This window comes from Peromyscus maniculatus, chromosome 1 (genome assembly GCF_049852395.1).
Source record: "Peromyscus maniculatus bairdii isolate BWxNUB_F1_BW_parent chromosome 1, HU_Pman_BW_mat_3.1, whole genome shotgun sequence".
NCBI classification, from domain to species: Eukaryota; Metazoa; Chordata; class Mammalia; order Rodentia; family Cricetidae; genus Peromyscus; species Peromyscus maniculatus.
Window position 1 is genome coordinate 198553416 of NC_134852.1, and position 26923 is coordinate 198580338.

Genomic DNA, 26923 nt, shown 5'->3' on the forward strand with positions numbered 1-26923 from the left:
GACACAAAAGCAAGAAGAATACTTGTCTTTGGAGGATGGCACGGATTTCTGGAGCAGTAACAAAGAAGCTTGATAAAGAGAAACCAACGTAGTTTTCTGAGTAACTGTAAAGAAAGAGTGGAAAATGCGGTATTCTAAGAGAAAAATTTGCTCTAGTGCCGCAGTATGAGATCGGGGGAGTGTTAGTGTCTAGACTGCGAATGTCCACTTGGGGGTGCTGTTTCAAAACAGCGGCCGACGTGAACTAAGGTGAAAGCAAAGTATAGCAGGTAGAACGTCAAACAAAGAAAGCGGTCTAACATTTGGACAAATTAACAAAAATAAAGTGATAGGCGAATACTAATTCTCTTCCTTACTACTGCGTACTCAACGACTTGGTCTCCGATAGTGCCACAACACTGAGCCCCACCATACTCCTAGGGCTCCTACTAGCTCGTCTTCTTTAGAGACTACTATTCCCAGGAACCCTAGAGGAAGGTCAGGGTCCTCGCCCTCTTCCAGGGTGCAAGAGTGGCTCGCCGCATGGCCTGCTGGGATTCGCAGTCTTGCAGTGTCCTTCGGGAGATGTAGTTCCCTCCCCACAATCGGCTGGGCGAGGCGGCGCCGGCGATCAGAGCAGTGCTGGGTGTTCAGGGGCCAAGATGGCGGCGCGCCGGGGACGGAGAGACCGAGCCGCGCCGCCTCCGACTGGGGGCCCAGGTCCCGACCCTGGCGGTGGAGTTCGCGGCGGCGGTTGGGCGAGTTGGAGCCAAGCGCCGCATGGGACCGTGGGCGCCGTGAGCGCTGCGGAGCAGGTGAGAGGGTGGCGGGCGGCCCGCGGCTGGCAGCAAAGCGGCGTGTGCCGGGCGGTGACACGTGGACGCCACAGGAAAGGGAGGAAGCACTCGCGTGCTGATGCTGCGGGAGCTGGGCAGGGCGGAGGGGACCTGGGTCGTTTTCTGGGGGTCACGCCAGCAGAGGTAGGAACCCTGCGGCGATTGCTGGGGACGCCCGCGGGACGGCGTCGGGCGTCGGAAACGTGGCCCTCGCCGGGGCGGCGGGGGCTCGGGCTTGGAGTCGAAGGCTAAGGCTGCTTTCTAAGGATGCCGAGGGGAGCGCCACCAGCTTGGCGCCGTAGTTCCTTTTTCGGAGCACGTGGGGTGTTGGGGGGGACGATTTTCCCGGGAGAACTTGTCTGCCTCCCCCTCCCCCTAGGCGGCGCGGGCGCCCACGTGGGTAGGGCTTGCCGGCGGGGCGGGGGGGGGGAGCGCGGGGCGCGGGTCCACGTGGGGGCGGGGAAGGGATGTCCACGTGGCTCCTGTCCCAGGCTGTCGGGCATCTCGGATCGGCGCTGGAGCCGCACTGCCGGGAACTGGGTGTGTCTCGGCCGCTCCCGCCATCTCTGGTCTGTGCCGGGGACCTCTGGCCTGGAGGTAGGGGCTGCTCGAGGCAACTTTTCTCCGAGCGTAGAAGAGTTCATTCCCTCTTGCATGCGTCTGCCACGCTTTCCGTCGGTGCATGGTGGACTTGCCAGATGTTCCCAAAGGCAGCTTTCTAGAAACGTCAGGGTGTGAGGCGAGGGTTAGAGCACTGAGGCTGAAGGACCGTGGAGGAATGAGTTCGTGGACGCTTCTGTCTGACCGACTTAAGAGTGGGTTGTGAGTCACAAGACACTGGCCTTTTCGGTTGCCCGAAGTTCTTCGTAAGTGATTCAAGGGCCATGGGAGTGTCAGTTTACCTGGGACTAGTTTAATTTTTTCCCCTTACTTTTTCCCTAGCATCTTTTTGGGAGGAGATAGTTAAGGCATTCGCCGGTGAGCTCACAGACGCAACTGTTTGTGAGTTGTGGCTGTGTGAGGCTTTCTGAAATTTTTGATGAGATAGGAAAAGTTGGAGGTGGTTTGAAAACTATTCAACGCTAGTTGAACATTTAATGGGTCAGGGAGAATTCTTTGTGCCGAAATAGTGTGTGTGTCCGTCCGTCCTTCAGTTCTCCTTACTTAAAAGTGTTTTTAGCCTACTGTTCATTGCTGGGATTCCAAAAATGCTCAACCAGGTTGGGAGTGAGTGAGCAGGAACTAGTTGTGTTCTTGAAGCAATTTAAGCGGAGTCCTTGACAGCATCCCGCCCCCCAAGTGAAGTTGGGCTACAGGCTTCCCAGTAATACAAGGTCCAACAGAACAGCCTAGGGGATGATGACTTGGGGATCAACTACCCTTTTCCTCCGACTTATAAGCGGTTACATCTTTTGTGGCCAGTGCTGTTCACATCACCATCTGGGAGATATGATATGGATCCAAGATCCTGTTCTAATATGTTAGATGGTCAGTCAGCCCAGGAGTTATCGGGGTGCCATATGTTTACGTACAGGTGGATTACTAAAGCACACAAATGTGATCCGTGCATTCTTAGGTGTAGCTCAGGATAGACAGACCGTGAATGGTGGTGAGATAGAAGACAAGGGCAGGCTGATGAGGGTTATGTAGTCATCAGTAGTATAACTTGAAGAATCTGTGAATGGAAGAGACATTTTAAATTGAGACCCCCCCAAGACTAAACTGAAAAAACTTCTCAGAAGGATAAAAACTTTTTTCAGTGTGAAAAACAAAGACATGAGAAGAACTCAGGTGGACTTGGAGAGGACATGCTGGCGAAGAGGCTGGCTGGAAGACCAGGGCATAAGCCATTATAAGGAGTTTAGATCCATTGCTAAGAGCAGTAAGATACCATTGAAGGGATTTGCTAGGGTTTTTTTTTTTTTTTTCTTCGAGACAGGGTTTCTCTGTAGTCCTGGCTATCTTGGAACTCGCTGGGTAGGCCAGGCTGGCCTCAAACTCGGGTATCAGCCTGCATGCTGAGAATAAAAAGGCGGCACCACTCCCCTCCCCCACTCCCCATGCCTTTTGAAAGGATTTATGATGGTCCTAGGAATGGCCTGTTTTTGCTTCTGGAGCTCAACTAGTTACATATTTTATAGTGTCTAGAAAAAGTTTCTGGGCTGGGCTTAGAGGTAGGAGAACCTAGAGTTTAATGGTATAGCTGGGCCCCAGCACTCAGGAGACAAAGACAGGTTGATCTCTGAGTTCACGGCCAACCTGGTCTACAAAGTGAGTTCCAGAACAGCCAGAGCTGTTCAACAGACAAACCCTGTCTGGGGGCAAAGGAGGGAGGAGGAGTTTAAGGATAGCCTGGGTTACATAGCAAGTGCAAGACCAGCCTGGGCTACATGAGATTTTGTCTCAAAAAAACTGAAATTAAAGTTGGCTTTGAATTCCGAATGAGCAGACTTGATGTGAGAAAGCCAATTAAGAGGCTGCTGGAGTTTAGATCTAGTGGTGAGCTCACTTTTGGCTTGGACTTAGCCTTGGATGATCTGGACCCCCTGGGAACTCTTAACTGGGGGTTGTGAGGAGTATAGGTGAAGTGGTGTAAAGGGAGACAGATGTCTCTGTCTTAGCCTCCAGCATCTGCCCAGAGGAGGTAGAGATGATGGTTTATAGGGCTGGACCGGTCTGGCCTAGTGACCTGGGCTGTAGAAGGGAGGAGGCAGGCCAGCTGGAGATGCAGGCTCCTTGCTCACCTGTGACTGTTTGCTGAGCCAGGCACTATTCAGCTTCTGGTTGTAATTACAGGATTGTGAAGGCCTGGGTGGGAGGGGTTAGTCCCTGAACCTGCTGCCTTTCCACTTCAGCTCTGGGCCCAGACTCCTAAAGTGTCTAAACCAGCCTTTCCTCCCCGGGCCCTCCCTGCAACTCCACCTCTGTAGAGGATTGGGGTGTGGAGGGATATTCACGCCTGTAGCTTTTTTCTGTTGGGAGAGTCCAAGTGCTCCATCTCCCTCTGCTGCAGAAGGGTGTCTGGTTTGTTGATTCTGTCCTCAGGCCTTTACACCGTACTTCAGAGCAGATGTGCGTAGCTGGGGCTCTGGCCTCACCAGTTCCACTTTGGGCCTTGCCCATGCCCTGCCCATGACACTTGACAGGTCTGGGCGGGCCTGCCTCATGACGCGGCTGAAGACACTGCTAGTTCACAGAAGTGTTCGAGGCAGGTCCTCTCCATCTGCGGAGTCAGGCTTTCTCTCTAGCTCCCATTTGGTAGGGGTGGTGAAGAGACTCTTCCCTTCCCTTAGAACTACCGTTGATATTCTGTTGCTCATCGTTGGGTCTAACAGTGTAACTCAGGTGTAGAGTCTTAGAGTGGGTTTAGTCTCCAGCACAAAGAACAGGGAGTGTGGCTATTGAATATAAGATACTGTAAGGCATAATGGATAACTTGGGTATAGGCACATATAAATTCTGATGCACAGAAGAATATAAACGAATATATGAATACAATCCTAAGTATTATTTGCACCAAAAGAATTGGAGTCTATTATTTTCCTCTTTTAAAAAGTAATTTGTTGAGGTTGGAGAGATGGCTCAGAAGTTAAGAGCACTGAGTAGCTGCTCTTCAGGAGGTCCCAAGTTCAAGTCTCAGCAACCACATGGTGGCTCACAACCGTCTGAGATCTGGCGCCCTCTTCTGTTGTGCAGACATACATGCAGGCAGAACACTGCATACATAATAAATACATCTTTTTAAAAAGTAATTTGTTATACAGAGAAACCCTGTCTCAGAAAGAAAGAGAGAGAGAGAGAAAGTGATTGCTTTTTGCATTTCTTGTTTGTTTTGTGTTTGTCTCAAAAACATTATGTCTCATTATGTAGTGCTGATTGGCCTGGTACTTGCCATATTGACCAGGCAGGTTTTGAACTCAAGAGATCTGTTTGCTTCTGCCTCTCAAGTGCTGGGACTAAAGGCTTATAACATCACTTGTTTTTTGTTTTTGAGACAGGGTTTTTTGTTTTTGAGACAGCAGATCTAGCTGTCCTGGAACTTGCTCTGTAGACCAGAGATCCACCTGCCTCTGCCTCCTGAGCGCTGGGACTAAAAGCGTGCAGCACCACCACCTAGTGTAGCACCACTATTGTTGTACCACATTTGCTTGTATTTGCTTGTTTATTGGGATTAAAGGCTTAAGCCTTGGTTTGGTGTGGCCGGTTTGGGGCCTTTGTTCCTTCCCTGGGTGTGTGAGAGATTGTAGCTGGAGGGATCAGTTCTCTGCCTAGTGAGTACAGAGGACTGGACTGAGAAGCTGAGCCATCTTTGTGGCCCAGGGTTCTGTTAGGGATTTGACAGGATAGGCAGGGAGAGAAAGGTTGAGAACAGTGTTTGAGCTGGTGTGAGAGGAGATCAGCATGGGCTAGGGAGGCCCAAGAAGTCCTCTTGGAAGTGAGGATTGGCGCTCAGTACAGAACAGAGGCCTAAGGGGGACCTGGGGTGGGTCGTGAGTTAGAAGCCTAACTTCCCCTGACTGACTTTTTCTTCGGTATTTCTCTCCATCTGGTACCTTTCCCACTACAGCAGATGACTTTTTGAGACAGCGTTTCTCTTGTATTTCTGGTTGCCTTGAAACTCACTCTGTAGACCAGGCTGACCTTGAACTCAGACACAACTGCCTCTTGTCTCCCAAGTGCTGGGATTAAAGCAGTGTACCACCACTGCCCAGCTAGCAGATGATTTATAATCCCAGCACTTGGGAGGCAGAAACAGGAGGATCTCTGAGTCTGAGCGCTGGGATTAAAGGCGTGTGCCGCCGCCGCCGCCGCCGCCGCCGCCGCCGCCGCCGCCGCCACCACCACCACCACCACCACCACCACCACCACCACCACCCAGCAGGCACACCTTCAAACCCAGCACTTGGGAGGCAGAGGGAGGCAGATCTTTGAGTTTGAGGCTCACCTGCTCTACAAAGAAAGTTCTAGGACCTCCAGGATTACATACTGTCTCCAAAAAAATCCCCAAACCAAACCTTTATTATCATCACCATTATCATAGTATATGCACATTTGTTATGTGTTTCTTTGAGTGTGGGTTAACATGTCCTGGCATACATGTGGGTCAGTGAGAGGACAACTTTGCGGAGTTGGTTCTCTCCTATACTTACGTTGGTTCTGGGGATTCAACTCTGGTCATCAGGCTTTTGAAGTAACTACTTCTACCTGCTGAGCCGTTTTATCAGCCACTTGTGTTCTTTCTGATGTTTGATAATGTCTCATGGCTCCAGCTGTTTGTGGGTGGAGTCTAGACTCTGTTCTGCCCAGAGCACTGCCATCCTAGTTGGTGCTTTGCTTTTGGCTTATACTTTTTTTTTTTAAACTATTTATTTGTTATGTATAATAGCCAGAAGAGGGCACCAGATCTCATTACAGATGGTTGTGAGCCACCATGTGGTTGCTGGGAATTGAACTCAGGACCTCTGGAAGAGCAGTTGGTACTCTTAACCTCTGAGCCATCTCTCCAGCCCCTTGGCTTATACTTCTTTGCCTAGCTAGTCCAGACCTTAGGCCATGGTGGCAATGTTGCTGTTCAAGCCCATTGGTGGAGGGCTGGATTCCTGATTTTAATGAAGTTATTAAATAGCTGCCCTCCAAAGGTCTTTCTGACTTACCCTCTCCCTCTTTTGCCTCAGGTCCATGAGGAGGGGGATGACTCTAGCTTTGTCAATCTTTCTCGACTGGGCTCCTCTCTGAGGGATAAAGACCTGGAAATGGAGGAGCTGATACTGCAGGATGAGACACTACTGGAGACCATGCAGAACTACATGGATGCTTCCCTCATCTCCCTCATTGAGGATTTTGGGAGTCTTGGAGAGGTAAGCTAGGGCAAGGCTTGGAGTTCTTGAGACAGGATCTTGGCATGGGATGGTGTGACTCAAACCTTTGGAGTTGTTTTAGACATGGCTTTGTTCTCCCAGATCATGGCCTCTTGGATGCCCAACCTGAGTCCTTGAAAGATATTTTTGTGGGGTTGGGGATTTACCTCAGTGGTAGAGCGCTTCTGGGTTCGGTCCTCAGCTCTAGGGGGAAAAAAAAGATGTTTTTATATGTAGGTAGAGTTAGACTACAGAATGTCTGACTGGCCCATGAAGGGGTGCCTTCAGCTTGGACTATGCTCTAAAGCTTATCTCCTTTCAGGGTCTTTGACCTACATGTTCAGGAAGTTCTGGTCTGCTTTTGGGCCTAATACCAGTCTAGCCCTGGATGGTTTCCTGAGCATCTTACATCTTACTTGAATGTGTAAGAGTGTGAAATCCAAGCTAAGACTCAGCCTAACAGGTCTCCTTTAGCACTAGAGAGTGGGTAGGTAGTAAAAGATGGGAACCCATCCTACCCGGGACTCAGATCCTTCTTGCTGGGAGATTAATTCTCTTGGCATCCAGTTCTTTGTATGGCTTGGTATGTTATTAGAGATCTTGGGGGAACCTCTTGTCTCTCTGGAGCAGAACAGGCTATCTCTGGAGGACCAGAACGAAATGTCGCTGCTCACAGCTCTGACAGAGATCCTGGACAACGCAGATTCTGAAAACCTGTCCCCATTTGACAGCATTCCTGATTCAGAGCTGCTTGTGTCTCCTCGGGAGAGCTCCTCTGTGAGTATGGGGGTGGGTGGGATGTGGCCAGTACAGAGGTCACAGCCACATCTGTGAGCCTGTTCATATAAATCTGCACAAACTGATCGGGGGTCTCTTTTCTTCTTAGCTCCACAAGCTACTCACTCTCTCTCGGACACCCCCAGAACGTGACCTCATCACCCCAATTGATCCTGGCACAGGCGGTAGCAGGGTGAGTGGAGTGAGCCTTACCTGGGGACCCTCATGAACTCACAGTTTGGGGAGGCCTTAGGGATCGTCTGGAAAGCACTTCTTGAGGAATGCCTTTGAATCTGCTCTTTCTCCTGTAGGTTGAGATGTCCCTTGCAGATTCTCCTTGGGACTTCTCTCCACCTCCTTTCTTGGAAACTTCTTCCCCGAGGCTGCCTAGTTGGAGACCCTCAAGACCAAGACCTCGATGGGGTCAGTCCCCTCCCCCCCAGCAGCGCAGTGATGGAGAAGAGGAGGAGGAGGTCGCCAGCTTCAGTGGTCAGATGCTTGCTGGAGAACTGGACACCTCTGTGAACAGCGTGGACTTCCCCATGCACCTGGCATGCCCAGAGGAGGAAGACAAGCCAACAGCAGCAAAGGTGGCAGTGGCAGCACCTGGCGATGAGAGCATCTCCTCATTGAGTGAGCTGGTACGCGCCATGCATCCATACTGCTTGCCCAACCTCACCCACTTGGCGTCACTTGAGGGTGAGCTTCCGGAACAGGCGGACGATTTGACACTGCCGGAGGGTTGCGTAGTGCTGGAGATAGTGGGCCAGGCCGCCACAGCTGGTGATGACCTGGAGATCCCAGTTGTGGTGCGGCAGATTCCTTCTGGATCCCAGTCTGTACTCTTGGATGAGTCTGTAGGGACCAGTCCTGCCTTGCAGCTACTCATGCCCACCATGGAGGCTGGGACGGAAGCTGTGCCTAAGGTTGACCCTTGCCCTGATCAAGAAGAAGTATCATTGAACTCTGCCTGCTTATTGGAGCCCAAGGAAATCATGGAGTCATTGTCGCCCAAGGAGCCTCAGAACCCACCCACTAATGCAATTCAGGCTTCTCAGAGAGTTCCCAGAAAGGGCAGGAAGAAGAAAAGCAAGGAACAGCCAGCAGCCTGTTTGGAAGGCTATACCAGGAGGCTGAGATCATCTTCTCGTGGACAGTCTACTGTGACTACAGAGGTGAACTCTCAGGCAGGCAACTTACAGAAACAGCCTCAGGAAGAAGTTCAGAGAGAGGCTGAGGCTCCTCAGAGCAGGGGGAAGCCACGGGCGTGGGCTCGGGCGTGGGCAGCTGCCTTGGAGAAGACTGGGTCTGAGGACTTACAAAGAAGTACAGGCCAGGATAGTTCTGCTGAAGAAGATGCTCTGGACCTCTGCCCTAAGCTGCTCGACACTAGTCGAGCCAACCCCATTCTCTCACTGAATGACTCTGCTCAAGCCGACCCCATGCCAGTTGACTCTGTTGAAGCTGATGCCACTGCATTTGGCCATGCTGTAGCTGAGTCTGTACCTGTTGACCAGGCTTCGGCTGGTACAGAGCTGCTCGGTCCTCTCCCAGTAGGCCCAGTGCTGACTGACCCAGTCCAGGCTGACAGGGCAAGAATTGGACCTGCCGTGGCCATTCCCACTTCAGATAACGTGTCTCCAGCTGGTGCTATCCCAGCTGACACAGTGGTAGCCGACCCCGTTCCAAATGACCTGACTCCAGTAGATCCTGTGGTAGTTAAGTCCAGACCAACTGACCCTAGACGTGCTGCAATAGCAGCAGCTCAGGGGAGTCGTCTTTCCCTGGAGTCCTCTAACCAGCCCAGGGCCGTCACCCCTGACGGCAAGGGTGTTCTAGGTCCTCCGAAGGTGGAAGGTAGCACCAGTGCTACAACCCAAGAAGCCAGACCTCGGCCTCTCAGCCTGTCTGAGTACCGGCAACGAAGGCAGCAACGGCAAAAAGAAGCAGAAGGCAGGAGTTCTCAGCCCCCCGCTGGCAAGTGGCCTAGTCTCCCAGAGACCCCCACAGAACTGGCAGATATCCCCTGTCTCGTTCCACCAGCCCCAGCCAAGAAGACCGCTCCACAGAGAAGCCCTGTAGCTCTAGCAGAGACTTGTTTTGTGTCTGTGGGTACCAGCCCTGCTTCCCCTAGTCCCGAGCCGTCTGCCAGCAAACCTATGGCTTCAGCTCACTCTGAACAGGTGCCGTCTCATGAGGTGCCACTTGCAGTTAGACCGCCCCCTCCCGCCTTGCAGTCTGTGTCTCCTGCTGGGCCCATCCCTTCCGCAATGCCCCCTCCTCTGCCTTTCCCTCCAGGCATACCTCCTCTGCTTCCTCTTCCTTCAGGTGGCCACGGAGTCCCCAGTGTGCCCCCACCTCCCTTGCAGCCACCCGGCCTTGCAGTGTCCGTGAGACAAATGCCACCTGACCCCTATGCCCACTCTGCCCCTGTGCCACCCTGGCCTTGGTATCCTTCTGTGTCCTCTCCCGGCTACCCTTGTCTGCCCCCACAACCAACGGTGCCCATGGTGTCTGGCACTCCTGGCACCTATGCTGTACCCCCAACTTGCAATGTGCCTTGGGTACCCCCTCCTGCACCAGTTTCACCTTACAGCTCCAGCTGTGCCTATGGGCCTGTGGGGTGGGGCCCAGGGCCGCAGCAGCCTCCGCAGCCTCCGCTCTGGTCTACTGTCTCCCCACCTTTGTCTTCAGCCTCAGCTGGAAGAGCTGTTCCCCCATCCAAGGTAGAATCCAGTAGTAATCCAGCTGGTCCTCCTGAAGATAAGCTTCCTGTGCCAGTGACTCCTTCCCTAAGCTCTGGGCCGGCCAGCCCCATAGCTCCATCGATAGAGCCCCCAAAGCTAGAGCCTCAGCCAGTGCCTGTGTCTCCCCAGCCAAAACACAAAGAGTCTACCTTGGCACAAAGTCCCCAGGCCAAGGCTCCACCATGTCTGGCTGCCGAGTGTGAAGCTCTTGGGGAGTCTGCATCAGAGAGGCTAAAGCCTGAGGCTCAGGAGACCTCAACAAAGGAGAAGCCCCCCTCTGCAGCTGTCAAGGCTGTTCCCATACCAAGGCAGAGCACTGTCCCGAAGATGCCTGCTGTCCATCCAGCCCGTCTAAGGAAGCTGTCCTTCCTGCCCACCCCGCGTTCTCAGGGCTCTGAGGATGTGGTCCAGGCATTCATCAGTGAGATTGGTGAGTGCTGCACTGTAGTCCATACGAGAAGGGTACGGGGTGGCTGGAAGTGTGGCCCACTGACTTTGGTGGACAGGGAGGCATGTAAAGGGAGAAGTGGAGGCATCCTAGGACCTGTGACCTCAGTTGAGTAGGGCTAGATTTTCATCTCTTGTATTCCTTCACAGGAATCGAAGCATCGGACCTGTCCAGTCTGTTGGAGCAGTTTGAGAAATCAGAAGGTGAGGGAACCTAGATAGTTTTGTCCCAACTTTTGTTTTTGTTTACACTTCCTTTGGGTTTAGCCTTGTAGTAGCTTGAACTGAGGTAGAGGGTAGGGGGTAATCTCCACAACCAGAAGAGCCTCTTACTTGGCATAGAGAGGCAACATTTCCCCTGGGAGAGTAGTCTAAGCCAGGGATGTGGTGGTATAGCGTAAGTAATTAAAGAAGAGATGAGGAGGCAGTGAAGGGAGGTTGGGATTGGATGGGGATTTTTTCTGAGGGAAGCAGCTCTTCAGTTGAACTGAGAGGTGGGGTTTCATCTAATATGTGTGGTGTGTAAGGCAGAACAGAGGAGAGGAGATTTCCTAGAAGACGACTTGGGAAGGCAGTGAGGAGCTGGCTTTCCCCAGACAAGGCCTGGTGCTGGGTGCTGTGGAGGTCACTTCTAGAAGAGCTTATGGTATAATTGGGAAAAGACTGCACAGATAACTTGAGTTGGCAACAGATATCTGGAGAATATGAAATGGTAGGCTATGTGTTAGAGATGTAGTTTCATGGGAGACCCTTGCTTCGCCTGTGTGCATGGTCTTATATTCATTTGCTAGACAAGTCTGCTATCAAGTGTGGTGTGTGCCTTTGATCCCAGTACTGGGAAGTAGATCTCTGAGCTCAAGGCCAGCCTGGTTTATATGAAAGTTCCAGGCCTGTTGGGCTACACAGTGAGACCCCATTTCAATTTATGGCAGGACATTAGTTAGGCAGATCCTTGACTTCTAGGCCCATCAATTTGGACTCTGACTCAGAATCAGTGGAGAGTGGGTATTTGTGAGCAGAAGAGAAATAACTAAATGTCGTCATCTACATAGCACTGGAGGAACTGGATCTGAGCTTTGTGTAGGCAAAGCTGGCTTCCTCCTCAGTCGGGGTGTCAGAATGCACTTCTGTGCCCCCTCAGTTTGGAACATCTGGTTGGGCTTTTAACTAATATGATTTCTTTACAGCCAAAAAGGAGTGTCCTCTCCCGGCTCCTGCTGACAGCTTGGCTGTAGGAAACTCAGGGTAAGTATGGAGATGTGAGCGAGTTACCCTACAGCTGTTGGTCAGCAGCCGGCCAGCACTCCAGGACTTCCAGCTGGACACCTTTGTGGCAGGGATGTTCCATCGACTCTAGTGTCTTCCCCCATTTCTGTCCCCGCTCTGTTACCGCCAGACACTGTCTTGGGTGATGAGGTGGGGGAGGGTATGTACTATCAGGAATGCCAATGCCTCTTATAATTTGGCAAATGATGTCTTCTGGATTTCTTCCCTTCTGTTGTCAGACTTCAGACTTGTTCAGTGTGGTGATGGGGTCACCTAAAGTAGAGGGGCAACTAGCTGGGGCTTCCCCTAACTCCTTGAAGGACACAGGCACCCCAGCCTCTACTTCACAGCATTCTCACAATGAGGCCTCGTTTTTCACATTCCTGATCTCCCAAGTGCATTCTTCATCCACACTGATTTCCGTTAGAGTTGAGCTTGGTAGGCAAGGTTCCTGGTTGAAGGAGGTGGGGGGACTCAGGGTCATCTCATTGGAGGTCCTAGCCAGCCTGCTGCCTGAAATTTGGCAGACTTGAATAGGCCCAATCTACCGCTTGGTCACTATGGCCCTTCTGTGCTAGAAGACAACTGTGGGAAGTCTGGGCATCCTCTCTTTCTCCACATACGCCGTTTTCGTTGCTTTGTGAGGAACGAAAGCAGATGTACAAGATACTGAGGCAATGAACCAGGCTTTCCCTTTTCCCCCCTGCCAGCAGCATTGACACTCCCCCGGAGAAGAGACCCCTAGACCGGTTACAAGCCCCAGAACTGGCCAACGTGGCAGGTGGGTTCAGGTTGAAGTCTGGTTTAGTCTGCGGCACATGTGCGTCAGTGCCTGTGCTGCTACGTCAGTGTGTGGACGTCGAGGTACAGGCGTCTGGTCTCATTGCTGTGCTCGTGGTCACGGGGGCAGATGGAAACAAATGAGCCTGTTGATAATCAGGGGATGTGTTCCGTAGGCTGTGAGGGTCAGTGGGGGAGGGGTGTGTAGACTGTTAACACTGAGCTGAGGCCTGAGAACAGTCACTGCTGTCAGCAGCCTGATTGAACTAACTCCAGAAGGAACTAGTTGTAGGTTTTGTAGCCCTGGAAGTGGTGTGGTCTGACTGGAGAGCAGAGGTCACTGGGGTAGTTGACAGAACAAAGCAAGAGTTAAGGCTCAGTGATTCAACAAGGGGGCCGACCATGGGACTTGAGTGCTGTGTTAAGCTGCTGGGACACATTCATCCTGTATATGTTTTGAAGAAACAATTGAAAAGGCATTCTCAGCCTGGCTTTTGGATGGTTTGTCTAGCAAGAATCTAGATAACAGGCATGGAGCTGGAAGGGAAGTTGGTAAGTTTATGGTGTGAATCTAGGCAAGATGCAGCCTAGACATTAGGTAATGCTAGGGAGAGGGTGGGTTTAAGCATGAAAATTACGGGGTAAGTTAGATAGAACCTGGTCATCAGGTAGGTTTAGGTAGTTAGGTGGCTAATCTCTTGTTGTTACAGCAGTTAGAGAAGTCGGGCTATTGTCAATGCTTAGCGTACTCTTGAAGTGGGGTCTTGAACCTCCTAGATACACAGAATCTGGAGTATAGAACTGGATCTCACCCTGCTATCTCCATCCTCCCTCCCCCCACAGGGCTCACCCCTCCAGCTACCCCTCCCCACCAGTTATGGAAGCCCCTGGCTGCTGTCTCACTGTTGGCCAGAGCCAAATCTCCTAAATCTACCGCCCAGGAGGGAACCCTGAAGCCTGAAGGAGTTACAGAGGCCAAACATCCAGCTGCAGCCTGCCTCCAAGAAGGGGTCCATGGTCCTAGTCCTGTCCATGTGGGCTCTGGGGACCATGACTATTGTGTCCGAAGCAGGACACCCCCCAGAAAGATGCCTGCCCTAGTCATTCCAGAGGTGGGCTCCCGATGGAATGTCAAGCGCCATCAGGATATCACCATCAAACCTGTCTTGTCACTGGGCCCAGCCGCTCCCCTACTTCCATGCACGACTTCCCAGGAACCACTTGATCACAGGACTAGAAATGAGCAGGCAGAGCCTCCAGCGCCCTGCCTTGCCCCGTCCTCCCTGCTGTCTCCTGAGGCCTCACCCTGCCGGAATGACATGAACACTAGGACTCCCTCTGAGCCCCCAGGCAAGCAGCAGTCAATGCGCTGTTACCGAAAAGCCTGCAGATCAGTCAGCCCCCCAGGTCGGGGCTGGCAGGGCCGCCGTGGCCGCAGCAGCCGGTCTGTCAGCTCTGGGTCCAACCGGACCAGCGAAGCATCCTCCTCTTCATCGGTGTCTTCCTCATCCCGATCCCGGTCCAGGTCCCTCTCCCCCCCCCACAAGAGGTGGCGAAGGTGAGCTTTGTTGGCCTGTAAGAGTCTTTCCATTTGGGAAGCTCGTGAACTCTTTCGTAGTTTACTTTGAAAAGGCTTTGGATTAACTCGTGTGCTTTCAGTCACTAAGGCTGAAGGTTTCTGTCTTTGGCTTTTGTCTTCCTTTTTGTGGATTGTTGGAGGCAAGCTGTGGGACTATCTTGTGATGGGAGTCTGGGATATTCCTGAAATTTTCTGCTTCCTTGAGATACACCTTGAGTAGACTGTTAGAGGTTGATCTTGACTGTGATTACTATTGTTACCGGTGCTCATACCTGGTGTTTTCTTGGTGTCCGTGCAGGACAGTGGGTTACCCTTAAGTGCTGGTGAAATGGCTCAGTAGGTAGAGACGCGTGCTTGGTGACTGAGTGTGATCTTAGGGTCACATGGAGTGAGAAGCAATTTTCGAAAGTTGTCCTCTGACCTCTGCATGCATGTTGTGGCACAATGCGCGTGCGTGCACACGCATGCACACACAATAAATTACTGTCAAAAGAAAAGAATTCTCGTGCAGTTTTAGCTCGGTAGAGTGCCTGCCTAGTATGCATGAAACCCTGGATTTGATTCCCAGCACCATCCATGTAAACTGCACATGTGTTACATGCCTGTAATCCTAGCACTGAGGAAATGGAGACAGAAGGATAACAAGTTAAATTATTCTTGGCTACAGAGTTTGGGGCTAGTCTTGGGATATATGAGACACTGCTCGAGCCCAGATTGATCCCTGTCTCCAGAAATGGCTGTGAACAATAGTCTGACATTGGAACCCCCACTCTCCTTGGTTATTGCAGTCTCTCAGTATTGCCCTGAGAGATGTTAGGGGAACAGTTAGAACTCAGACTCTGGAACCTTGCTCCAGCACTACAAATAGAGTAGCTGTCGAAACCAGGGTTAGCTAGCCCTCTGTCTCCTGAGTCTCCCCATATTTCCTTTCTATTTCTGATGTAAGTGTTTTACCATTATCAGTGGGAAGCATATGGTAAATGAAGCTCAGTAGTAAGAGAGCTGCATCAACTGTGGAAGGCCCTAGGTATATCCTCAGTGCCACAAATAAGTATGCATGCTGAGCACCGGAGCACAATCCTTTTGCTGGCAAGGAAGAGATAGCAGAATCACAAGTTCAAGGCCAGCTTGGGCTACCTAATGAAACCCCTTCTCAAGGAAGAGGGTAATAAACATGTCATGTAAAACTGTGAAAATACTTAATGTATATAAAATTTTATGAAGGGTTTCCCATCTGTTATCTGCGAGGAAAACTTGAAACGCTTCTGTTCTCCATTATCTTGGGTCCTGAACTTCTTGCCAGGGAGGCAAGTCTGAGCCTGACTGAGGTAGTGAAACTTATCGACCCCATTCTCATCATTCCTATGCCCTTTATTCCAGGTCCAGCTGCAGTTCCTCTGGGCGCTCCAGAAGGTGTTCATCCTCTTCATCATCTTCCTCCTCTTCCTCATCCTCATCCTCCAGTTCCAGAAGCCGTTCTCCCTCTGTCTCCCCTCACAGAAGAAGTGATCGAAGACGGCGGTGAGCATGAGCATGTGTTTGAGGGTAGTGCATCTAGGATGCATGAGTCTGAGAGTCTTGAATTGTGTCTGGGAGCTGATGGGACCTCTCTTGTCAGGTACAGCTCTTACCGTTCAAATGACCATTACCAAAGGCAGAGGGTGCTGCAGAAGGAGCGCGCCATAGTGAGTAGAGAAGCCAGCCCTGCCTGGGAGGGGGGTTTGTCCTCCGCCATGAGCTCAGAGTCAGCAGCAGCTGCAGCTCTGGCTCACGGTGTCTTTCCCTCTGTCCGACATAGGAGGAGAGAAGGGTAGTCTTCATTGGGAAAATACCTAGCCGCATGACTCGGTCAGAGCTGAAGCAGAGGTTCTCTGTTTTTGGAGAGATTGAGGAGTGCACCATTCATTTTCGTGTTCAAGGGTAAGCTTGGGTCTTGAGGTTAGGATGTTTCTACTTTATATTCACCTTGATGTTTCTCTCTTTCCTGTGTTCTGTTGTGCTGAGCTGTATGGGGTCACCTTCGTTTTTTATAATCCGAGGGTTGACCGTTGGGGCAATGAGAAGAAGCACCTGTGTACTCTGGGGTGCTGAGTCCTCTCCGTAACGTGTGCGTAAATGGCTTACCCTCCCCACTAGCGACAACTATGGTTTCGTCACTTACCGTTATGCTGAAGAGGCCTTCGCAGCTATCGAGAGTGGCCACAAGTTGCGGCAGGCAGATGAACAGCCCTTTGACCTTTGCTTTGGGGGCCGCAGGCAGTTCTGCAAGAGGAGCTACTCTGACCTTGGTGAGTGTTGGGGGGCTCGGGGGCTGGGCACATGTCCTCCCTGCCCCCGAAGGGTTTCTGGAACACTTGAGAGCAAAGCTAGTTGACTTGCATTCTCACATCCAAAGACCCTACAGGGTGGGGAGAGGGGGTGGGCTTCCCTGTAGCTCTTCACAAGCGTGGCAGCTCTGCTCCATCTCTGCCGGGCTGGGCCGTTTGAAAACCCTGTGATTGAGAAGTGGGGTCGGACATTATAATGTTGGTTCCTCTCTGCTCTGTAGACTCCAATCGGGAAGACTTTGATCCTGCCCCGGTGAAGAGCAAATTTGATTCTCTTGACTTTGATACATTGTTGAAACAGGCCCAGAAGAACCTGAGGAGGTAACCCCGGGCACTTCTCCCCCACCTGTTTTCTCTGGAGGTGCCCAACCTCCCCCACCCCTCCCCCACTCTAGGGGGAGAGCTGCTAGTGTGGAAATGACTGTTTTATAATAAATGGAAAAAGGTTAAATAAAAACGTGTTAAACTGGGATTTTTAAGTGGTTTTTGTTTTTTAATAACAGGTACTGAAAAAATTAACTTGCATTTCTATGTAAGGTGGGTCTGAGGGGAACATCTAATAAACATGAACTATAGAGAACGCCCATGTGTTATTCTTTCTGTGTGCTATTAGCAAGTGTATTCATTACTTTCCTGAACACATTAGGGTCATGCTCGCCTTCACGGAGTTCCTAGGACCCCTCTTCTGGTTAGGGGTAAAATCACATTGAATTTAACTTCGCTTTTCAGCTCTGTCACATGTAAAACAAGTCAGAAGGGGAAAAACACTTCTCAAACTTCAAAGACATTTGAAATGCTGATTTATGTTTTGGCAGCCTCTGTATCTAGCCTGTCCTCTCACTGTGTAGCTGAAGATGACCTTGAGCCTCTGGTAATCCACCTCCTAAGGGCTAGGATTACAGGCATGTGTTAGTACATCTGGTTCATCTGGTGCTGGGAATTGAACCTAGAGCTTTGTGTATGTTAGGCAAACACTCTACCAACTGAACTTTATCCTCAGCCCTATTTGTGTGTGGGGGTGTATATGTGTATGGAATGGAGACCGTAAGACAACTTTCTGTGCCGCCCTCAGGAATGTCCTGAAGCTTACCAGTTAGGCTAGTCTGCCTTTGAAGAGAGTCTTTCTCTGTACCACCAAGGCAGCTCCAAAATCACAACATGGAGACGTATTATTAATTATGAAAGTTTGGCTGGTAGCTTATGTTGTTGAACAGTCCTTTTCTACACTATGAATATGTATTACTCTCATTGGTTAATAAAAAGCTGACAGGCTGGTGGCTGGGAAAGCCAAACAGAATGATGGGAATAAGGAGGTTAGAGTAAGAGACACCAGCCAGCCACCCAGGAAGCAAGACATGCTAGAGGACAGGTAAAGCCGTGAGGCATGTAGCTGTACATACGTTAATAGAAATGGGTTAAGTTGTAAGAGCTAGTAACAAGCCTGAGCTATCAGCCAATCGTTTATAATTAATATACGCCTCTGTGTGGCAATTTTGGAAGCAGCCACCAGGTTAGGACAGGGAAACATCTGATTATAAGCTGAGGCTTGTTTTTAGCTAGCTCTTACAACTTAACTCATTTTTATTAATTTATGTGCTTCCCTGAGGCTCTTATCTATCCTGCTTTCTCCATTTCTATGCCTTTGTTCCTAGTGTCCTCTGTGCCTGGAAATCCTAACTATTGGCCATCCATCTTTTTATTAAACCAATCAGAGTGATGCTTCACAGTGTACAAGAAAGTCATTACACAACATGGCTTGGCCAGTGAGCCCGGAGGAATCCTGTCTCCACCACCACACCTGGCAGTTTGCATTTTCCTGTAGGTTCTCGAGAATCATATTCCTTATTTTTGTAAGAGAAGTGTTTTTGTTACCGAACCATCACATAGTCCTTTATTTTTGTAGTGCTTGGTTTTGAACCCAGGGTCCTATACATGGGGAAGCAAGAGCTATACTACTGTCTAATCTAGTATTCTTAAAAAAATTGTGGCCGGGCGGCGGTGGCGCACACCTTTAATCCCAGCACTCGGGAGGCAGAGGCAGGTGGATCTCTGTGAGTTCGAGGCCAGCCTGGTCTACAGAGTGAGTTCCAGGAAAGATGCAAAGCTACACAGAGAAACCTTGACTTGAAAAACCAAAAAAAAAAAAAAAAGTGTGTGTGTGTGTGTGTGTGTGTGTAGGTGTGAACCTGTGGAGGTCAGAGCCTGAGGTCAGTTGTCTTGCTTTCCACTGTTTTTAAGATTTTAATTTATTTGAGACAGCGCCTTGCTGTGTGGCTGTCCTGGAGCTCGCTATGTAGACCAGGCTGGCCCTGAGCTCACAGAAATGTGCTTATTTCTGCTGAGATTAAAGATGTCACCAAACCCATTTTAAATTTTGTTTTGTTGGAGTGGTAGGACACACCTTTAATCTGGAGGCAGAGGCAGGTAATCTCTGGTCTAGAGAGTGGGTTCCAGGACAGCCAAAGAAACCGTCTCTTGGGGGAAAAAAAGATTTTTGTTATGAGACTGTCTCAATCTATTTTGTTTTAATTATGTATATGAATGTGTTTTGTTTTTTTTTAAGGTTTATTTATTACATATACAGTGTTCTGCATGCATGTATTCCTGCAGGCCAGATGAGGGCACCAGATCTCATTACAGATTGTGAGCTGCCATGTGGTTGCTGGGAATTGAACTCAGGACCTCTGGAAGAGCAGCCAGTGCTCTTAACCTCTGAGCCATCTCTCCAGCCCAAATGTGTGTGTTTTTGCATATGTACATGTATCCGTGGGTGCTACAGAGGCCAGAAGGGGGTGTGGGCTCCCCTAGAGCAGGACTCACAGGTGGTTGTGAGCTGCCTGACCCAAATTCAGCCTCTGGAAGAGCAGTAAATGCTTCTAACTGAGCAATCTCTCCAGCCCCTCACCTTATTTTCGAGACGAGATCTCTCGCTGAATCGAGAGTCCAGCCAGTTAGCTGCAGGGTCATCCATATCATATCAGCCCTGGGGCTGCAGATGCAAGCCACAGCACCTGCTTTACACCAGTGCTGAGGATCTGAACTTGGTATCCATGCTTGCAAGCTCAGCACTTGCACACTGAGCTGTCTGTCTGTCTGAAAGATCCCAGCATACTAGCTTAGCCTAACGCCATTTCAAGTAAGGTCTGAAAAGCGCAGGGTGTCTACAGCCGGCCTCCTGGCCCCAGAAAAGGGTACTAAAGGTCAGAAAAACAACTTGGAGCCAGGCAGCAGGCGTGTCAAGCTCGGGGAAAAACCACGAGCTGCCCTGAGTTTGAACCCGGCCTCATTTGAATCGTCCAATCAGAGCCCTGTAAACCATGAGTTGCCCTGAGTTTGAACCCGCCCTCCTCGTGCTCCTGCTGCCCGACCCTATAAAAACCCTCCGCTCCAGCCCGGGGGCGCGCCAGTCTCTTGAGCTTCTTGAGGGACTGTGTTGCCCCGGGTACCCGTGTTCCTGAATAAAGCCTCTTGCTGTTTGCATCTGACTTGTGGTCTCGTGTGATCTCTGGGCGAGGGTCTCTCCAGAGGGAAGACTGCCTTCGGGGGTCTTTCATTTGGGGGCTCGTCCGGGATCGGAGACCCCCACCTCGGGACCACCGACCCACTGTCAGGAGGTAAGCCGGCCTTGGTGTATGTCGTTTCTGTCCTGTCAGAGTGTTGTCTGTTTGCGCGCCTGAATCGGTCTGGAGTCAGTGGGGCTGAAGGAGCTGACGAGCTCGGACTTCGCCACTGCGACCCTGGAAGACGTTCCACGGGTCTCTGAAGTCCCCTTCTGGGGCACGGGAAGTCCCCTTCGGGGGCACGGTTTGTCTGAATGTTAAATGTTATCTGTTTGCGCGCCTGAATCGGTCTGGAGTCAGTGGGGCTGAAGGAGCTGACGAGCTCGGACTTCGCCACTGCGACCCTGGAAGACGTTCCACGGGTCTCTGAAGTCCCCTTCGGGGGCACGGGAAGTCCCCTTCGGGGGCACGGGAAGTCCCCTCTGGGGCACGGTTTTTCGGGGCCACCCCCGTATCAGAAGGATACGTGGTGCTGGCAGGGGACGGAGAATTCAAACACTCCGTGTCCCCATCTGAGTTTTTGCTTTCGGTTTTACACCGGAGCCGCGCAGCGAAACTGTTTCTTGTTTGTGGTGTCAGTTTGTTTTGTGTTCTTTGTATAATCCTTCTCCATCCAGGCGCGGCGCCTCCTGTCATGGCGCCAGCCGCGATCCCGGCGGCTGCGCTCGTGGCGCCTCCTGTCACGGCGCCGGCCGCGATCCCGGCGGCTGCGCTCGCGGCGCCTCCTGTCATGGCGCCAGCCGCGACCACCTCAGCGGCTGCGCTCGTGGCGCCTCCTGTCATGGCGCCAGCCGCGGCCCTCCCGGCGGCTGCGCTCGCGGCGCCTCCTGTCATGGCGCCGGCCGCGACCACCTCAGCGGCTGCGCTCGCGGCGCCTCCTGTCAGGGCGCCGGCCGCGATCCCGGCGGCTGCGCTCTCGGCGCCTCCTGTCATGGCGCCAGCCGCGATCCCGGCGGCTGCGCTCGTGGCGCCTCCTGTCATGGCGCCAGCCGCGATCCCGGCGGCTGCGCTCGCGGCGCCTCCTGTCAAGGCGCCGGCCGCGATCCCGGCGGCTGCGCTCGTGGCGCCTCCTGTCATGGCGCCAGCCGCGATCTCGGCGGCTGCGCTCACGGCGCCTCCTGTCATGGCGCCGGCCGCGACCACCTCAGCGGCCGCGCTCGCGGCGCCTCCTGTCAAGGCGCCAGCCGCGATCTCGGCGGCTGCGCTCACGGCGCCTCCTGTCACGGCGCCGGCCGCGACCACCTCAGCGGCTGCGCTCGCGGCGCCTCCTGTCATGGCGCCGGCCGCGGCCCTTCCAACGGCTGCGTTCACGGCGCCTCCTGTCACGGCGCCGGCCGCAACCCCGGCAGCTGCGCTCTCGGCGCCTCCTGTCATGGCGCCGGCCGCCGGCCGCAACCCCGGCGGCTGCGCTCGCGGCGCCTCCTGTCACGGCGCCAGCCGCGACCACCTCAGCGGCTGCGCTCTCGGCGCCTCCTGTCAAGGCGCCGGCCGCGATCCCGGCGGCTGCGCTCTCGGCGCCTCCTGTCATGGCGCCAGCCGCGATCCCGGCGGCTGCGCTCGTGGCGCCTCCTGTCATGGCGCCAGCCGCGATCCCGGCGGCTGCGCTCGTGGCGCCTCCTGTCAAGGCGCCGGCCGCGATCCTGGCGGCTGTGCTCGTGGCGCCTCCTGTCATGGCGCCGGCCGCGATCCCGGCGGCTGCGCTCGCGGCGCCTCCTGTCACGGCGCCGGCCGCGACCCTCCCGGCAGCTGCGCTCGTGGCGCCTCCTGTCATGGCGCCGGCCGCGATCCCGGCGGCTGCGCTCGCGGCGCCTCCTGTCACGGCGCCGGCTGCGACCACCCCAGCGGTTGCGCTCGCGCTCGCGGCGGCTCCTGTCACTGCGCTCGCGGCGGCTCCTGTCAAGGCTGCGCTCACGGCGGCTCCTGTCACGGCGCCGGCTGCGACCTTCCCGGCGGCCGCCCCCCCCCATGATGACCCCGCTCGCTGGGGACTCGGAGGAAGAAGAAAAGCAGAGAGTTTTCCTGGAGGCCTGGAAGCAGGTTCCGGGCGATGACGGGAGGCCAACCCAACTCCCAAATATCATCAATGCCGCCTTTCCCTTGACCCGCCCAGACTGGAACTTCAATACACCTGAAGGTAGGGAGCATCTACGTCTCTATCGCCAGTTGCTCTTAGCGGGTCTCCGAGCGGCCGCCAGAAGGCCTACCAATTTGGCTCAGGAAAGGAAAAAGAAAAAGGAAAGGAAAGGAAAGGAAAGGAAAGGAAAGGAAAGGAAAGGAAAGGAAAAAGAAAAAGGAAAGGAAAGGAAAGGAAAGGAAAGGAAAGGAAAGGAAAGGAAAGGAAGAATCACCCGCTGCATTTTAGAGAAGCTGAAGGAGGCTTATAAGATGTACACTCCGTATGATCCAGATACCAGTCTAGCTCAGATATCCGAACCAAATTGCAGCGGTTGGAAAGTTTGCAAGCGCTAGGTTTGCCAGATTTATTGAAGGAAGCAGAGAAAGTGTTCAGTAAGAGAGAAACTCTTGAGGAGAGTGAGGAAAGGAGATGGCAGAAACGTGAGGAAAGGGACAAGAAAACAACATAGGGAGATGAAAAAGGTTTTGGCCACCGTTGTGTCTCAGGGACAGCAGAGAGAGGGAGATAGGTTGGGAGAGCGAAGGAGGCCACCCCTTGATAAAGATCAATGTGCTTACTGTAAGAAGAAGGGACCAAGAGTCACAGGTCCTAAAGGAGACCCCCTACAAATCCTTGCCCTCAGTTTAGAGGAAGAATACCGTTTGTTTGAGGCAGAACCCACGGAGAAGTCACCTGAGGAGCTACAGAACTGGCTGAGGAAGTTTCCTCAGGCCTGGGCAGAGACTGGGGGCTTGGGGTTGGCACGCGATCAGCCACCGCTGATGATCTCACTAAAGGCCTCCGCGACTCCCGTTTCAATCAGACAATACCCAATGTCACGGGAAGCTCATGAGGGGATCAAGCCCCATATTCGGAGGCTCCTGGACCAAGGGGTGTTAAAGCCCTGCCAGTCACCTTGGAACACCCCTCTCTTGCCTGTTAAGAAACCGGGGACAGGAGACTACAGGCCGGTCCAGGACTTGAGAGAGGTCAATAAGCGGGTGGAGGACATACACCCCACGGTGCCTAACCCCTATAACCTTCTGAGCACCCTACCACCGACCCACGTCTGGTACACTGTGCTAGACCTGAAGGATGCCTTCTTTTGTTTAAAACTGCACCCCCAGAGCCAACTACTATTCGCTTTTGAATGGAGAGACCCAGAAAAAGGGCTCTCGGGACAATTAACCTGGACCAGGCTCCCGCAGGGCTTCAAAAATAGCCCAACCCTCTTTGATGAGGCCCTACATGCAGATCTGGCCGGATTCCGGGTTGAACACCCAACCCTGACTCTGCTCCAGTATGTGGATGATCTACTCCTGGCGGCCAGGAGTCGAACCGAGTGCATGGAGGGCACTCGAGCTTTACTGGCCAGACTTGGGCAGAAGGGCTATAGAGCCTCAGCCAAAAAGGCCCAAATATGCCGAGACAAGGTCACTTACCTAGGCTACACCCTGAGCGGGGGGCAAAGATGGTTAACAGAAGCAAGAAAGGAGACGATAATCTCCATCCCCCCTCCTCGGAACCCCCGCCAAGTTCGAGAATTCCTGGGTACGGCTGGGTATTGCCGCCTTTGGATTCCTGGCTTTGCTGAACTGGCAGCCCCATTATACCCCCTCACTAAACCAGGGACCATGTTCCAATGGGAGGAGAAACATCAGAAAGCGTTTCAACAGATCAAGAAGGCCTTACTCGAGGCCCCGGCTCTGGGTCTGCCAGATCTAACCAAGCCCTTTGAGCTGTTTGTGGATGAGAACTCAGGTGTTGCCAAGGGGGTACTGGTGCAAAGACTGGGACCTTGGAGGAGACCTGTAGCGTACTTATCCAAGAAATTGGACCCGGTGGCTACAGGATGGCCTCCATGCCTCCGCATGGTGGCAGCCATTGCCGTATTACTCAAAGATGCGGGAAAACTGACTCTGGGACAACCATTGACTGTGCTGGCCTCTCATGCAGTGGAGGCCTTGGTCCGACAACCACCGGACAGATGGCTTTCTAACGCCAGAATGACTTATTATCAGGCCTTACTACTGGACTCAGACCGGGTAAATTTCGGGCCGACAGTTTCCCTTAACCCTGCCACTTTGCTGCCACTGCCTAGCCCCTCCGAGGAGCATGACTGCCTCCAGATTCTAGCCGAAGCACATGGCACCCGTCCTGATCTGACAGATCAGCCGCTCAAGGATCCAGACGCTGTCTGGTACACCGACGGGAGCAGTTTCCTGGAAGAGGGGGAGCGCAGAGCCGGAGCAGCTATAACCACCGAATCGGAAGTGGTATGGGCATCGCCGCTCCCGCCCGGGACATCGGCCCAGCGCGCAGAACTGATTGCGCTCACCCAAGCCCTCCGGATGGCAGAAGGTAAGAAGCTCACAGTTTATACTGACAGCAGATATGCCTTCGCCACTGCGCATGTCCACGGGGAAATTTACAGACGGAGAGGCCTGCTGACGTCCGCGGGTAAGGAAATCAAAAACAAAAAAGAGATCCTAGACCTCCTAAAGGCCCTGTTCCTCCCGCTCCAACTCAGTATTGTCCACTGCCCAGGGCATCAAAAGGATGACTCTGCGGTAGCCAGAGGGAATCGGCTGGCAGATCTGACTGCCCGAACAGTGGCTTCCCAGCCAGCAGGAAACAGCCAGTTGATGGCTATACAAGAACCACAGCCTGAGGGAGACCCCGTGCCCTATAGCCCAGAAGACCATGAGCTAGCAAAGAAAATGGGGGCGGACTGGGAACAAAGAAGACAGGCATATATACTAGGGGACCGGATGGTCGTGCCAACTTCCCATACCCGATATATGCTGAGATTACTCCATGCATTGACCCATTTGAGCAAAAACAAGATGAAGACCTTATTAGACAGAGAAAACACCTGGGCAGTGCTGCTGAACCAGGATCAGGTACTCCAGCAGGTAACTTCTACCTGCCCAGCCTGTGCTCAAGTCAATGCAGGAAAGGTGCGTCTAAACAAGGGGGCCCGACAAAGAGGCCATCGTCCTGGTGTTCATTGGGAAATAGACTTTACAGAAGTAAAACCTGGACTTTACGGGTACCGGTATCTCCTGGTCTTCGTGGACACCTTTTCTGGATGGATCGAAGCATTTCCAACCAAGAATGAGACGGCTAACGTGGTAACAAAGAAACTGTTGGAAGAAATCTTCCCCAGGTATGGGATGCCTCAAATATTGGGGTCGGATAACGGGCCTGCCTTCGTCTCCCAGGTAAGTCAGAAGGTGGCCAAACTATTGGGGGTTGATTGGAAACTCCATTGTGCATACCGCCCCCAGAGCTCAGGACAGGTAGAACGAGCTAATAGAACAATTAAGGAGACTCTAACCAAATTAACGCTTGCAACTGGCACTAGAGATTGGGTGCTCCTACTTCCCTTAGCTCTCTATCGAGCCCGAAATACCCCCGGCCCACACGGCCTAACCCCTTTTGAGATCATATATGGGGCCCCACCTCCTGTTGTAGACTTTCTCCATCCTGATATTTCCTCTCTTGCCACCACCCCTACTTTAGAAGCACATCTTCAAGCCCTCCAGTTGGTGCAGAGGGAGGTCTGGAAGCCCCTGGCCAAGGCTTATCAGGAGCAGCTAGACAAGCCGGTGGTGCCCCACCCCTTCCAGATCGGGGACTCCGTTTGGGTCCGACGACACCAGACCAAGAGCCTGGAATCACGGTGGAAGGGGCCCTACACTGTCTTGCTGACCACCCCCACTGCACTCAAGGTCGACGGGATTGCTGCATGGATCCACGCCTCTCATGTGAAGGCTGCCAGGGAACCCGACCCAGCAGGATCCAGAAAGTCAACATGGACAGTGCGCCATACACAAAACCCCTTAAAAATAAGGTTGACCCACGACTCCTCTTCCTCCCCCTCCTCTTAATCTCTACCTATCCCCAGGGGACTAGGGCGGCAGAGAGCCCGCACCTAGCTAAGAGGCTCACTTGGCAGGTCATCTCACAAACTGGGGAGACGGTCTGGCAAACGACCGCCTTTCACACCCCCTTTACATGGTGGCCTAACTTACATCCAGATCTCTGCCAATTAGCAGCAGGGTCAGAGGACTGGGACATCCCTACCACTGACCCCATGAACCCCAGAGCACCAGACGTCTGTCAGGATGGTAAGGGAACTTGCAAATGTAGTGACGGGAGATACGGATGTGGCCACCCCGAAGCCAGGAAAGCCCTGTCACAACTATCCTTCTACGTCTGCCCCCGGGATGGTAGGGACAGAAAGCTGATTAGCCAATGTGGGGGTTATGAAAGTTACTTCTGTAAAGCATGGGGATGTGAAACAACTGGCAATACCTATTGGAAGCCTTCGTCCACTTGGGACCTCATTAGGGTAAAAAGGACTACCCAAGGGGAAAGCCGCACATGGCGCCCACTCACCCGAGCATATTGTTGGGGTTTCCCAGGCGAGCTTAGTACATACTGGGAGGGGGAGGGCCCCTGTATAAACTTCACCTGCAACCCCCTAAACATATCCTTTACTCAGAAAGGAAGGGGGACAGCACAAGATTGGATTAAAGGAAAAACATGGGGACTTAGATTTTTCATGACAGGACAGGACCAGGGATTTACCTTTATGATTAAACTTAAAATTGAGGAGCCCTCCGCCTCTATAGGCCCCAACCAG

General features: G+C 52.7%; 1 protein-coding gene across 12 annotated transcripts; it reads left to right on the forward strand.

The window, feature by feature from the left end:
* Nucleotides 1-580: 580 nt before the first annotated feature.
* Pprc1 (PPARG related coactivator 1) lies at nucleotides 581-17068 on the forward strand. Of its 12 annotated transcripts, none has more exons than XM_016006694.3 (14): nucleotides 581-794; nucleotides 6491-6673; nucleotides 7301-7450; nucleotides 7560-7643; nucleotides 7762-10627; nucleotides 10795-10848; nucleotides 11832-11889; nucleotides 12621-12691; nucleotides 13534-14248; nucleotides 15650-15790; nucleotides 15888-15954; nucleotides 16068-16189; nucleotides 16406-16557; nucleotides 16818-17068. In XM_016006694.3, the coding sequence occupies exons 1-14, from the start codon at nucleotides 642-644 to the stop codon at nucleotides 16919-16921; spliced, it is 4920 nt and encodes a 1639-aa protein (XP_015862180.1). In that variant the 5' UTR covers nucleotides 581-641; the 3' UTR covers nucleotides 16922-17068. The 12 variants fall into 12 exon arrangements, with proteins under 12 accessions (XP_015862180.1, XP_006988275.1, XP_015862182.1 ...); XM_006988213.4 differs by having other exon boundaries at nucleotides 582-794; nucleotides 7304-7450; XM_016006696.3 differs by having other exon boundaries at nucleotides 584-794; nucleotides 15894-15954.
* Nucleotides 17069-26923: the final 9855 nt, after the last annotated feature.

Bases quoted from the DNA above. Each gene is read 5' to 3' on its own strand.
- Pprc1 (XM_016006694.3), top strand. From the start codon at position 642: ATGGCGGCGCGCCGGGGACGGAGAGACCGAGCCGCGCCGCCTCCGACT. The intron at 11,890-12,620 runs GTAAGTATGGAG...CCCCCCTGCCAG, and splicing joins TTGGCTGTAGGAAACTCAGG to CAGCATTGACACTCCCCCGG. The intron at 16,190-16,405 runs GTAAGCTTGGGT...CCTCCCCACTAG, and splicing joins ATTCATTTTCGTGTTCAAGG to CGACAACTATGGTTTCGTCA.